We start from the raw sequence: 10,839 nt of genomic DNA on the forward strand, positions 1-10,839 counted from the left end.
ATGAGAGAATAAAGACAAATAAAGGATGCCCCTGGATTTAACAACATGAGCATCAATGTCACTCCACTGAGAACAATTAGGAAAGAGGCTGGGAATGTGTAAATCACAATTCAATTAAGTTAAAGAGCAAACAGGAGGAGATGAAACTGTGCTAGCTTTGTTAACATAACTTGAAGAATGGCACTGAAAGAGAGGAAAGATGGAACAGTAGTAGAGGAGAGTATATGGTATGGAGAATACATGGAAGGTAACTAATACGTGTACCTCCTCTGGTGTTGTTTGAATGTTCCCAAAGAGAAACTTTTATTTTCCTAGACTTCTTAAACAGACTATGATTGCAAACACTTAATGAGTATCTGGCATTATACAGTATTAAGCAACCATATGACAGCGTCCTCAGGCCTACTAAGGAATATCTGCAATAGGTTTTTAGGTCTTTCATCTATCTTTGTCAACCTGAAATCGCTTTTCCATTTGTTTTCAGATACCTTTCATTATTTTTTGCTGCTGCTCATATCCATAACTGCTATATTTAAGACAAATTTGCTAAAGTGTCTGAAATAATAGAGGTTTATGTTTTCCTACTAGTGCAGCACATAAATGTTAGTACTTAGAGGGAAAAGCCAGACTTATAATCCTGTGTTCTGAAAACATTAAAAATTAGTCAAGAATAAAGAATCTGAAGAAAGTAATACCTCAACAGATGAACAACAGCAAATATGACATGTAACAGATTCTACTACCATATAAACAGAACAGAGAACCGTTGAAGAAACCATACTTCAACTTACAATACACAAAATCTCCTTTGGGTCAGGGGACAGAAAATAAAAGTTCAGTTACCAGCTAAGAAATTAAATCTATCACTAAACCTACTCTAACAGCATACAATCAAATAAAAGTCTAAAAGTAACCAAAAATAAACCGAACCCTGAATTTTCAAAGTATACAGTAGGGATGGCTTAATATTCATCTTTCTGCATTTAACCACTGGGTGGGAGGGATGGTCTCCAATCTCCAAGATTCTGACATAAAGGTAAAATGTATAAACTCATTAAATAATTAAGCTTCAATTTGCCATGACTTTCTTATACACACTACCAAAAGATTTTAAGGACTTACCCCAATATTACTCTCTATATTCTTACTGAAAAATGAGTGAAGTTGTCCTTAAAAATTGTTATTTATTATCTTTCCAAAATGTAAATTTCATCGTGTCATCCTTCTCTGCTTGAAATCATTCAATGGCTCCCCGGTGTTAGTATGTTTTAGCATTGTAAGCAAGGTCCTCCATAACATCCTTCTATTACCAATTAATTAGTTCTACAAACATTTACTGAGCACTAACTGTGACCCAAGCATTTTTTTGGCCTGATTATGATGGCTCAAAGCAGGGGTGATAGCAGTGAAGATGGTATGAAGAGACTGCATTCTAGATCTATTCTGAAAGTAGCACCAACAGGATTTCCTGACAGATTGGATATGAATGAAAAAAATAAGAATGGCTCCAAGATTTGGGGCCTGAGCAAGTAGTATGGAGCTGCAATTAAGAGGGATTATCTTCCTTAAAACCCTATGTTACACAGAGAGTGAAAGGAAAGTGCTTCCCTGAAAACATCTATATTCTCAAAGTTACTCTCCTCTAAACTCCCAGCATACCAATTTAACATTACTACTGTATTCACAACCATGTATTTAATGGCTTGCAATTTAATTCTTGTCAGAATCCTCAGGGCAAGTAATGAACTTTATCTTTAAATCCCCAAGCCAAGAAGAGCTTGGCCTTTCTATATATACAGGTTTAATAAATGAATGAATGCTCTTTGGAAATGAAGTCATTTTTTAATAAGAAAAAGTTTCTATCTCCAATAGTAGGTATGATATATTGGGGGTGGGGGTGGGTGGGAGGGAATCCTCTGTGTCTTCTAGGCTTTTTTTTTTCTTTGAACAAACTAAAAACCAGATGTTGTTTTTCTTATTACAAGGTCACTCCACTCACAGGGCTCTAAGGCTAAGAGAATGTGACACGATGGGAACATAAAGGTATTCACACCAGTCTGAAAGTAACTGAGAAAGTTTCACAAAGTTTCAAACAGTTTTACACATGTTTGAGTTTGGCCATGAAAGCAAAGTAGGATTTTTCTCATTCGCTCTTTTTTCTCTAGTAATAATAAAAGAGATGGAAAAGACAGGCATTGACCAAATCATGAAGTTTATATAGCTTTTATATAAGGAGTTTGAAATTACCCTAAAAGTATTGGGTTGGCCAAAAAGTTTGTTCAATTCTAACTAAAAATAAAGGACAAATTTTTCATTTTCATCAAGAATTTTATTGAACAGTGTATTCACTAACCAAACTAACTTTTTGGCCAACCAATAATAGTGATCTAATGAAAGAGAGGAACACAATCAAATAAAAGAGATTTAAGTTATTGAGAGATCATTCAGAAAATGAGGGGAGTACATTAGGTAGAATCAAGAAGGCTTAGGAAGCAAATGGATAAAGTCTTTATCAAACATATAATTAGACCTCTAGGTTTTTGGCTTCCAGCAATGGTGGTGCTATTCCCTGGACAAAGAATATTAAAAGAATCAGATTTCAACTGGAAAATTAATTGTAAAATGGAATTTGTTACACTTGAAGCAAATAAATTAAACTAGTAGGCTTTTAGATTCAGAGTTATTTGGTTGCTGAGTGATAGCATGAACAATTGCTAGGATTTTGATCAATTATGTACTGGAAATTGTTATATCATGGTGTTAAACTGGTCCATCTTATCTCTATTCCCAGTCTATAAGTCCCTTATGGGCAAGTGCAAAATTTTCTACTTATTTTATCTCCCTCCTCAGCACTTCACACAATGCTGCTCTCAGAGTGGTTCTCTGTAATTCTAAATTCTGTGAAGTTAAGAACCTATGAAGTTAAGAGATCATTCTAGTCACCATCATTCTCAACTTTCTCTGTAACTAAAAGAAATTTAAACTTTAAGAGAATGTTTTACTAAGCAGTTTATCAAAGCTAATCAAAATCTTTAGAATTTAAATAATATGCTAACCTGGAGAGCATGTCTCATTTTGTGATACAACTTCAGACTCATCCTTTTCACCCGAAATATCCTCTTCATCAGAGAGGACCAAAAAGGCTTCTTTTGGCAAACTCTCACTACTTTCTTGTTTAGATGGTGAACCAAAAGAACCTTCCATCTTTTCTTCCAAATCTGGATTTGTCTCATCAATTGGAAGGAGAGAAGCTTTAGAAAAGCAAGTAAGTTCATCTTCAGCAGGTGCAAGCTTTTCCAAAATAGGAATGATTTCATCTGTCTCCATAGAATCTGTATTTTCTAAGACATTCTCATTTTTGTCATCTTTTATAACATTTTCACTAATGGTTTCTGCAAGGTCTGCAGAATTTTCTTCTTCAGTCTTTTCACTTTGGTCAATCTCAATACTGCTAGATATAGCTTCCTCTCCAAGAGCAGATTCTGTGATAGCATCTTCTTCTATCTTCTTTTCAGGAGACACATCTGAACAAATAATTGTATCATCTGTTTCTAGAGCTTCTGCATCAACATCAACATTACTATCAGCTTTATTTTTCTCATCAAATGGGAAAATTTGATCTAACTTCTCATCACCTCCATTTTTTTCAAGAAAATCATCACCTTTATTGCTACTAGGCTCTGTACTATCAGTTTCAGGAACTGGTTCACAAACTGGTACAGAATTTGGTTCAAAGGTGGGATCAAAGACTGACTCAGAAGTTGGTTCATCAGAAATTGGTTCATCGGAGGCTGGATCACCAGAGGCCGGATCACCAGAAGTTGGATCACCAGAAGCCAGATCACCAGAGCCTGGATCATCAGAGGCCAGTGATTCAAAAGCATGATCACCAGAGGCTGGATCATCAGATGCTGAATCACTGGAGACCAGTTCAGTGGAGACCGATTCACCAGGGACTGGCTCAACAGGGACTGGTTCATTGGAGACCAGTTCATCAGAGACTGGCTCACTGGAGACCGGTTCACTGGAGACCATTTCACTGGAGACCAGTTCACCAGAGGCAAGATCACCGGAGACAGGATCAACAGAAGCAGGATCACCAGAGGTGGGATCACCAGACGTTACTGCTTCAGAGGCCAAGTCTCCAGAGGCAGAATCTCCAGATACCAGACCTCTAGCAGCTAGTGCACCAGAGGCTGTGTCAGCGGAAGATGGTTCAGCAGTCAGTTTAGAGGCTAGTTCAGGAGTTATATTATTAGAAGACACAGGTTCACACTTTAAATCATCATCCTGCTTGTTTTTTACATTAACGTTTAAGGTAGACGGTGTTTCTTTCCATTCTGATTTACTTTTTTCGGGGTCAAAACAAAGCTCTTCAATGCCATTCACCTCGTCCTTGTCACTAATATAATCCATATTTTCCAAAGGCGAGGTTGGGTCCAAGTCTCCATTTTCATGGTTGCCATTTAACAGCTTGACATCAGTTTTCAACAGTTCTTCTTTGACCTTGTACACTGCTTCAAGTTGTTGACGATCACTCACTCGCATTGTTTTTCGAGCCTTAAAGACTTTTTTCTGAGGTTCTTCTATACTATCCATTTTGAATCTGTAAAAAGAGAAAGAGAAAGACAGAGTTTAACAATTGAAACCGAAGCCACCTAATTACAGACTTACTGCAAACTGATCTTATAAGCAAGCAGCCCTTTATGTAATTTTGAAATAATTACATATAGAAAGCATAATGATCCTTGCTGTGTGTTAATTTTCACATTTACTGAATTTATATAATATAAAATTGATAGCAGATACAGTTCACAGGAGATCAATTACTAGGCAGTATTAGGAAAAAAGTGACTAATTTCTAGTTTTCATTCTCAGTAAGCTAATGGATTCACAGAGTCCGGAGGAGATAGCATTAAAAAAAATACATGAAGTAAAAAAGTAGCTGTCAAAGGAAAGATAAAATTATAAGAGAATGAAAGCCGTAGGGGAATGGGAGAGAGGTATAGAGATAAGGGGAAAAAAAGAAGGGAGAATTAAGGAACATAAGGAAAGATTACATTTGCAACCAGGAATATCTAAATTAACAACTGTAAACACATTAATAAGAGATTACTATCAAGAAAGTGAAAAGACACAATAGAAGGAAATACAGTCAACCCTTGAACAACAGAGGTTTGAACTTCATGGGTCCTCTTAAACTTGGAATTTTTTCAATAAATACATACTACAGTACTACCTGAACCACAGTTGGTTTAATCTGTGGATGCCAAGGGACAACTATAAAGTTATACGAGGATTTTCAACTGTGTGGAAGGTCGGCCCCCCCTTAACCCCCACATTTTTCAAGGGTCAACTGTATTTACAAATCATACATTTGCAAATAATGTATCTGATAAGAGACTTGCATCTGGAAAATATAGAATATAAAATATTGTTGCAGTTGAAAAGTAACAACAAAAAAACCAATTTAAAAATGGGCAAAGGACTTGAACAGACATTTCTCTAAAAGATACACACACACAAAAAAAAAGATACACAAATAGCCAATAAGCAGGAAACATGAAAAGATGCTTAACATCATTTAGTCACCAGAGAAATGTAAATCAAAACCAAAATGAGACAACAGCTCACACACACCAGGATGGCTATATCAAAGAAAATAATGAATGTTGGCAAGAATGTGGGCAAATTGAAACTCTCCTGCAATGGCAATGGGATTGTAAAATGGTGCAACTGCTTTGGGAAAACAGTCTGGCAGGTCCTCAACATGCTAAACATTAATCATTCATTTTTAATCTTTCCCTTTTTTTGTAAGTGTATGCATGTAAAGCTATAAATTTCCCTCTAAGTGCTGTTTTAGCTGCATCTTACATTTTAATGTGTCATATTTTTCATTGTTATTCTATTAAAATATTTCCTAATTTCCATTGTGATTTCTTCTTTCATCTGTGAGTTACTTAAAAGTATGTTTCTTTAAAAGGTAATACACTATGACCATGTGAAGCTCATTAAAAAAAATACAAGGTCAATTTCATATTAAAAAATTAAGCAACATAGATTTACGAGTGAGACACGAAGCATTATAGCTTAATATTATAGGCCCAACCAAGATGTCCACTTGATAAAAATACATTAGAGCCCTAAGCCCTAATTCCTCAAATTGTGACCTTATTTGAATAGGGTCTTTGCAGAGATAATCAAGTTATTAGGGTGGGCCCTAATTCTGCATGATCAGTGGCCTTATAAAAAGGGGAAAATCTGGACACACACACACACACACACACACACACACACACACGGGAGAACGCTGTGTGAAAAATGGAGTTAGCCACAAGCCACAGCTGGGAGAGAGGTGTGGAACAGACCCTTCCTTAGCTTCCTCAGTGGGGGCATGGCCCTGTCAACACCTTGATTTCAGACTTCTAACTTCCAGAAATGTAAGACAATACATTTCTGTTATTTAAGAAAAAACATTTTTTTCAAGCAGTGTGATTTACCACAAAAACAGAATATAGGATGAAAATAAACAACAGATCACCTCAACAGACACATAATATTCATTCATTTGACAAAATTCAACACTGACTCATAGTTAAACTCTCAGAAATCTAACAGAAGGAAATAACGCAAATCTAATAAAGATTATCTACAAAGAAAACTGCAGATATCATACTTAATGGTAAAATAAGATCAGAACTAAGATAAGGATACTCTCTATCATTGTTTCTGTGTTAACATCTGGTCAGTGCAGTAAGGCAAACAAAAGACTTGGTCCTAGAGAAAGACAATGTTCCCAGTCTATAGTGGAATAAAACAAACGTCCTGTAAGGACTAAGATATACAGAATCAAGAATATTAATTTTACATTGGATATTCACTTAACATCACCATTACCAGTAGGAATGATGTTAGGATATACTTGCTTTGGTTGGAGCAGGGAAAAAAGCAGCCTCGGAAGTCTGGGAACTTATCTAAGGCTCAAAGCTCAGTGTTGTTATAAACTGATTTGATGCTTATAGCTAAATCATGTTGGACATAAAGCGACTTCACCATTCAAATTAGACAACGTCACTGTGCAACCCAGCATCCCGTAAAGTACTAAACATCTCCCTCTCTGACATCTCTCACTTTTTTATCAATTGCAGCTTTATCCTCGCTGTAGTTTGTCCTCCCTATAGATAACAGTTGCTGAGATACACAAGCATAGAATTGCCCCTGCTTTCTGATAGCACCTAATACAGAGTAAGGCTCTACTGCCTCAACCCCCACCCCCAAAACCCCAACTATACTATAACTGAATCTTTTACCAGGTTTTTTTCTAACATCCTCCTACTGATATGCCTCGCTGTTTCCCCATGGTGAACATTCTCTCTCACTGCAACAAATAATAAACCCAACTTGTTCAATTACAGGTGTGTTCTTGGTGTTCCACTGTTCCTCTAGCTGAAAGGCAAAAAACTATGGCCCAGCCTATTTGCTGGAGGCCAATAAAGCCCGAGAACCAACCATTTTGTCACAGTACTTCTAGACTGTGGCATAAAATCTGCATTCATTCTCTTACTTTAAGCCAATTACTTATATTTCTTGGTCTTTCTAGGTTTTTAATTTAAATTATGGAGCTGAGTGAAACAATTTACAGAAATTACCTTAAAATTGAGAAGAAACGTCAACGCAAAATTATCATAGGCACTATTTTAAGGGTTATTAACTGCAGCTAAAATTTAAACTTAAAAATTTTTCCCATCTACCATCCATTTGAAACTCACACTAACTGAAAAATTTTCTGCAAAGATAAAATGCAAATTTTTTAGTCACTTTTCCTTGCTGACTCCAAACATACAAAAGGATTAAATTTACAGTACAAGGAGTATGGTTACCCTTTAAATATTTTCAAATACTAAACTGCAATTCTTTTGGACTTTGACCTCATAACAGCCACATTTCTCAACCATTATGCATAAGTGGCAGTTATTGCCAGTCGCAGTAAAAGCAAACACTCCTCTTTTTTAAAAAAAGTATATTTTCATAATTTTTAGTAATCCCATTAAGAACACGAACTCTGCAAACAGAAACATGGATTTGAATTCTAGCTCTCCGATATACTATGTGACAGACGACAAGTTACCTAGCCTTTCAATGTTTAGTTTCAGCCACCTTAAAAAGGGAATATCAGTACCTGACACAGAGGTTGTAATAATGATTAAATGAGATTCTATACATTAAGCACCTAGAAGGTAGTAAGCACTCAATAAATGTTATTATCATAATTGTCTATGTATATTCACAATGGCTTTAGGCATAAACTAGAGAATCTGAAACAAATTTCTCTTAAATACTTCTGGGATTTTTTGTATATGAATTAGAAAATCCAACACGCAAACACCACGTTCAATGTTAATAGCCACCACCAAGTAACATTTAATAAAAATAAATGTTATCGAAGCAAGCTGGTTTTATCAACAAAACTGCCATTCAATTCAGTATACTAAAGGACTACCTATACAAAGAATTACAGAATAACTACCACCTATACCCACAAGGGTGCACACTACAGCCATTTACAAGATTTTTTATGGGTTCTAAGTATAATGAATAACAGACAAAGCAATAAGGAAGTAGCATGAACAACCGTAGCATGAACAACCAGTTCAAACTAGTTCAGCCATATCTATGCAAACCAATCAGCAGTTAAGTTTTTAAAAATCTATTTTGCATGAGCAATGTATATTTAAGAAAGACACACATTAGAGAAGGGTGTGTTTACCTGAAAACAAGTCTCCATGACTGTACTACCGGAACAAAACATTTCTAAAGATCATTTTAAATACTATCATCTGGAACTGAGACGCCATTCACAAAACTATTTGACAAAAGAAATACTACTTTTTTAGGTGGCAACACTAGAATCATGAAGCTCTCACAAGACTGTAATTTATTTTCACAGGAAAAAGCATTTATATTTTACAGCAGAAAATGTCTGCCATATCTAGAAGTAAATGTGTAAAACGTGATGAACTACTTTCTCCTGAAAACATTTTTTCATGAGAAAGACAGTAAGAAAAAAGTGCTTTTAGGTCCTTACTCTACATATTCAGATTCAAGAACTCTAGGGAAATACTATCACTATAAAAAAAAAAAAGAATCTTTTTCTACAGCATTAACAAGGATTTCACCTTTACTTAAGGAATTTACATTTAAATAACCAAGAAGGATGTGTTATCTGCAAATAAGTCTCTATGGCTTGGAATTTTTTTTTTGAAATTTGTGTAAATTATTTTTAAGTAAAGCCCAATGAGCCTCTTCTTCTTTAAGTGAAACCATTATTTTCTTCTCTGCTTCATCCCCCTCCACCCACTCCCTTCACACTCTTCTTTCTAGCAAAGAGATTATAGCTATGAAACAACAAAGAGAAGTATTACCAAAAGCTGCAATGTCTTAGCCTAGTCTGCCTGCTCAAAACGCTCAAGAATTTAAGTGGCTATTCAAGAGCTGGTCACAAACTCAGCCAATCAGTAGCCAGCATTCTGATTCCTGCCCAGCAACAGGAGACAGACAATAAGGTCAGAAAAACATAGTTAAAACCTGGATTCACAACACTTCAGAGAGGTTCTTTGTCTGATAAAAGTAACCTAGAACATAATTGCAAAGAATTCTAAGTGCATAATATACATTAAATATATCATATAAATAAATTAAAATAAGATAAAAGGTATAAATCTTATTTATTTTCATTTAAAGAATGTTTCCAGAAATATAAATCCATTCCCCACCTGGGGAATCAGTCAAACATGGACAATGCATAACACGAACATACTTTTCTACATAACGGGTTAGAATCTGCAAAATTCAAATGTAAATTTCTTTTTAAAATTCCATAGTCCTTAATGTTTATAAAACATTTATACGAAAAATCCAGCAAAACCTTAAATCCAAACAACTAACAAGATTATTTTCACACTCACCTACCTCTATTGTTACAGATTTCCAATTCCAAAAATTAATTGTGTTCTGGACCCAAAAAAGGTTTACTATGGATAGCATTATAAAGTGTTTTGTTGTCTACTGCACTGAACTGATTTAGTTTGATTCATCTAATGAAATTAAAATGTGATTCTTGATAACCTGTATTAAGTGTTGTAAGTACAATTACTACATTATTTTCTACTTAACTGCCCTTGGCAGCAGGTTACAAAAAGGTTATGAGCTCTCCCCTTTTGAAGAAATAAAGCAAATGTGTATATTACATAGTAAATACTCATGTAAACTAAAGGCAAATTTTTCCTATATTACATCATTCTACAGTCCTTTAAATGTAAAATTATAAAATAAAAATAGGAAATCTGTCATCAGAATTTTTTTTCTCAAATTTACTACCTATAAAATTTTCTTAGTAATAAACAAGTTTTTTAAATAAACGTCATGTTTTTCTCCTTCAATTACAGATAAACCCTGTAATTTTTCAAACACACCCAAGAGGGAGCTTGCTGCAGCCATACTCTTAGTTTATATAGTCTCCCCATAGGAAAAATAAATCAGCAGCTGCTTGAATGCTTCAGTCCTGTGAGAGAACTGAAATTCACTGTTTGATTGGCTCAAAGCCGTAGTTGCCTAAACCAATCAGACATCAGCATCACGTACCTTGCCCGGCAACAAGGGAAGCAGATGAGGGCAAGTGCTCTACCAAGAATCCAAACGGTGTGAAATTAAAGGTGAATGATGAAATTGACACATATTCGTAATATACCCCCAGATTCTTTGCTTCAATAACAGGTCTATGGTGGGGTTTTTCTGAGTAAATAAACAAGGATCTATACTACTGCTTTCCAAGAACTGCCT

At 35.3% G+C, this 10,839-nt stretch overlaps 1 protein-coding gene across 2 annotated transcripts in view; it reads right to left on the bottom strand.

Moving 5' to 3' along the window:
- ATF7IP (activating transcription factor 7 interacting protein) overlaps positions 1-4,602 on the bottom strand; it is a 74,974-nt gene extending 70,372 nt beyond the window's left edge. For both annotated transcript variants that reach the window (XM_065887313.1, XM_065887312.1), the window contains exon 1: positions 3,057-4,602. In XM_065887313.1, coding sequence (XP_065743385.1) covers positions 3,057-4,599 — 1,543 coding nt within the window. In that variant the 5' untranslated portion in view covers positions 4,600-4,602. The remainder of the gene's footprint in view (positions 1-3,056) is intronic.
- Between the last annotated feature and the right edge of the window lie 6,237 nt (positions 4,603-10,839).

The sequence above is a fragment of the Phocoena phocoena genome, chromosome 11 (genome assembly GCF_963924675.1).
Source record: "Phocoena phocoena chromosome 11, mPhoPho1.1, whole genome shotgun sequence".
Classification (NCBI taxonomy): domain Eukaryota; kingdom Metazoa; phylum Chordata; class Mammalia; order Artiodactyla; family Phocoenidae; genus Phocoena; species Phocoena phocoena.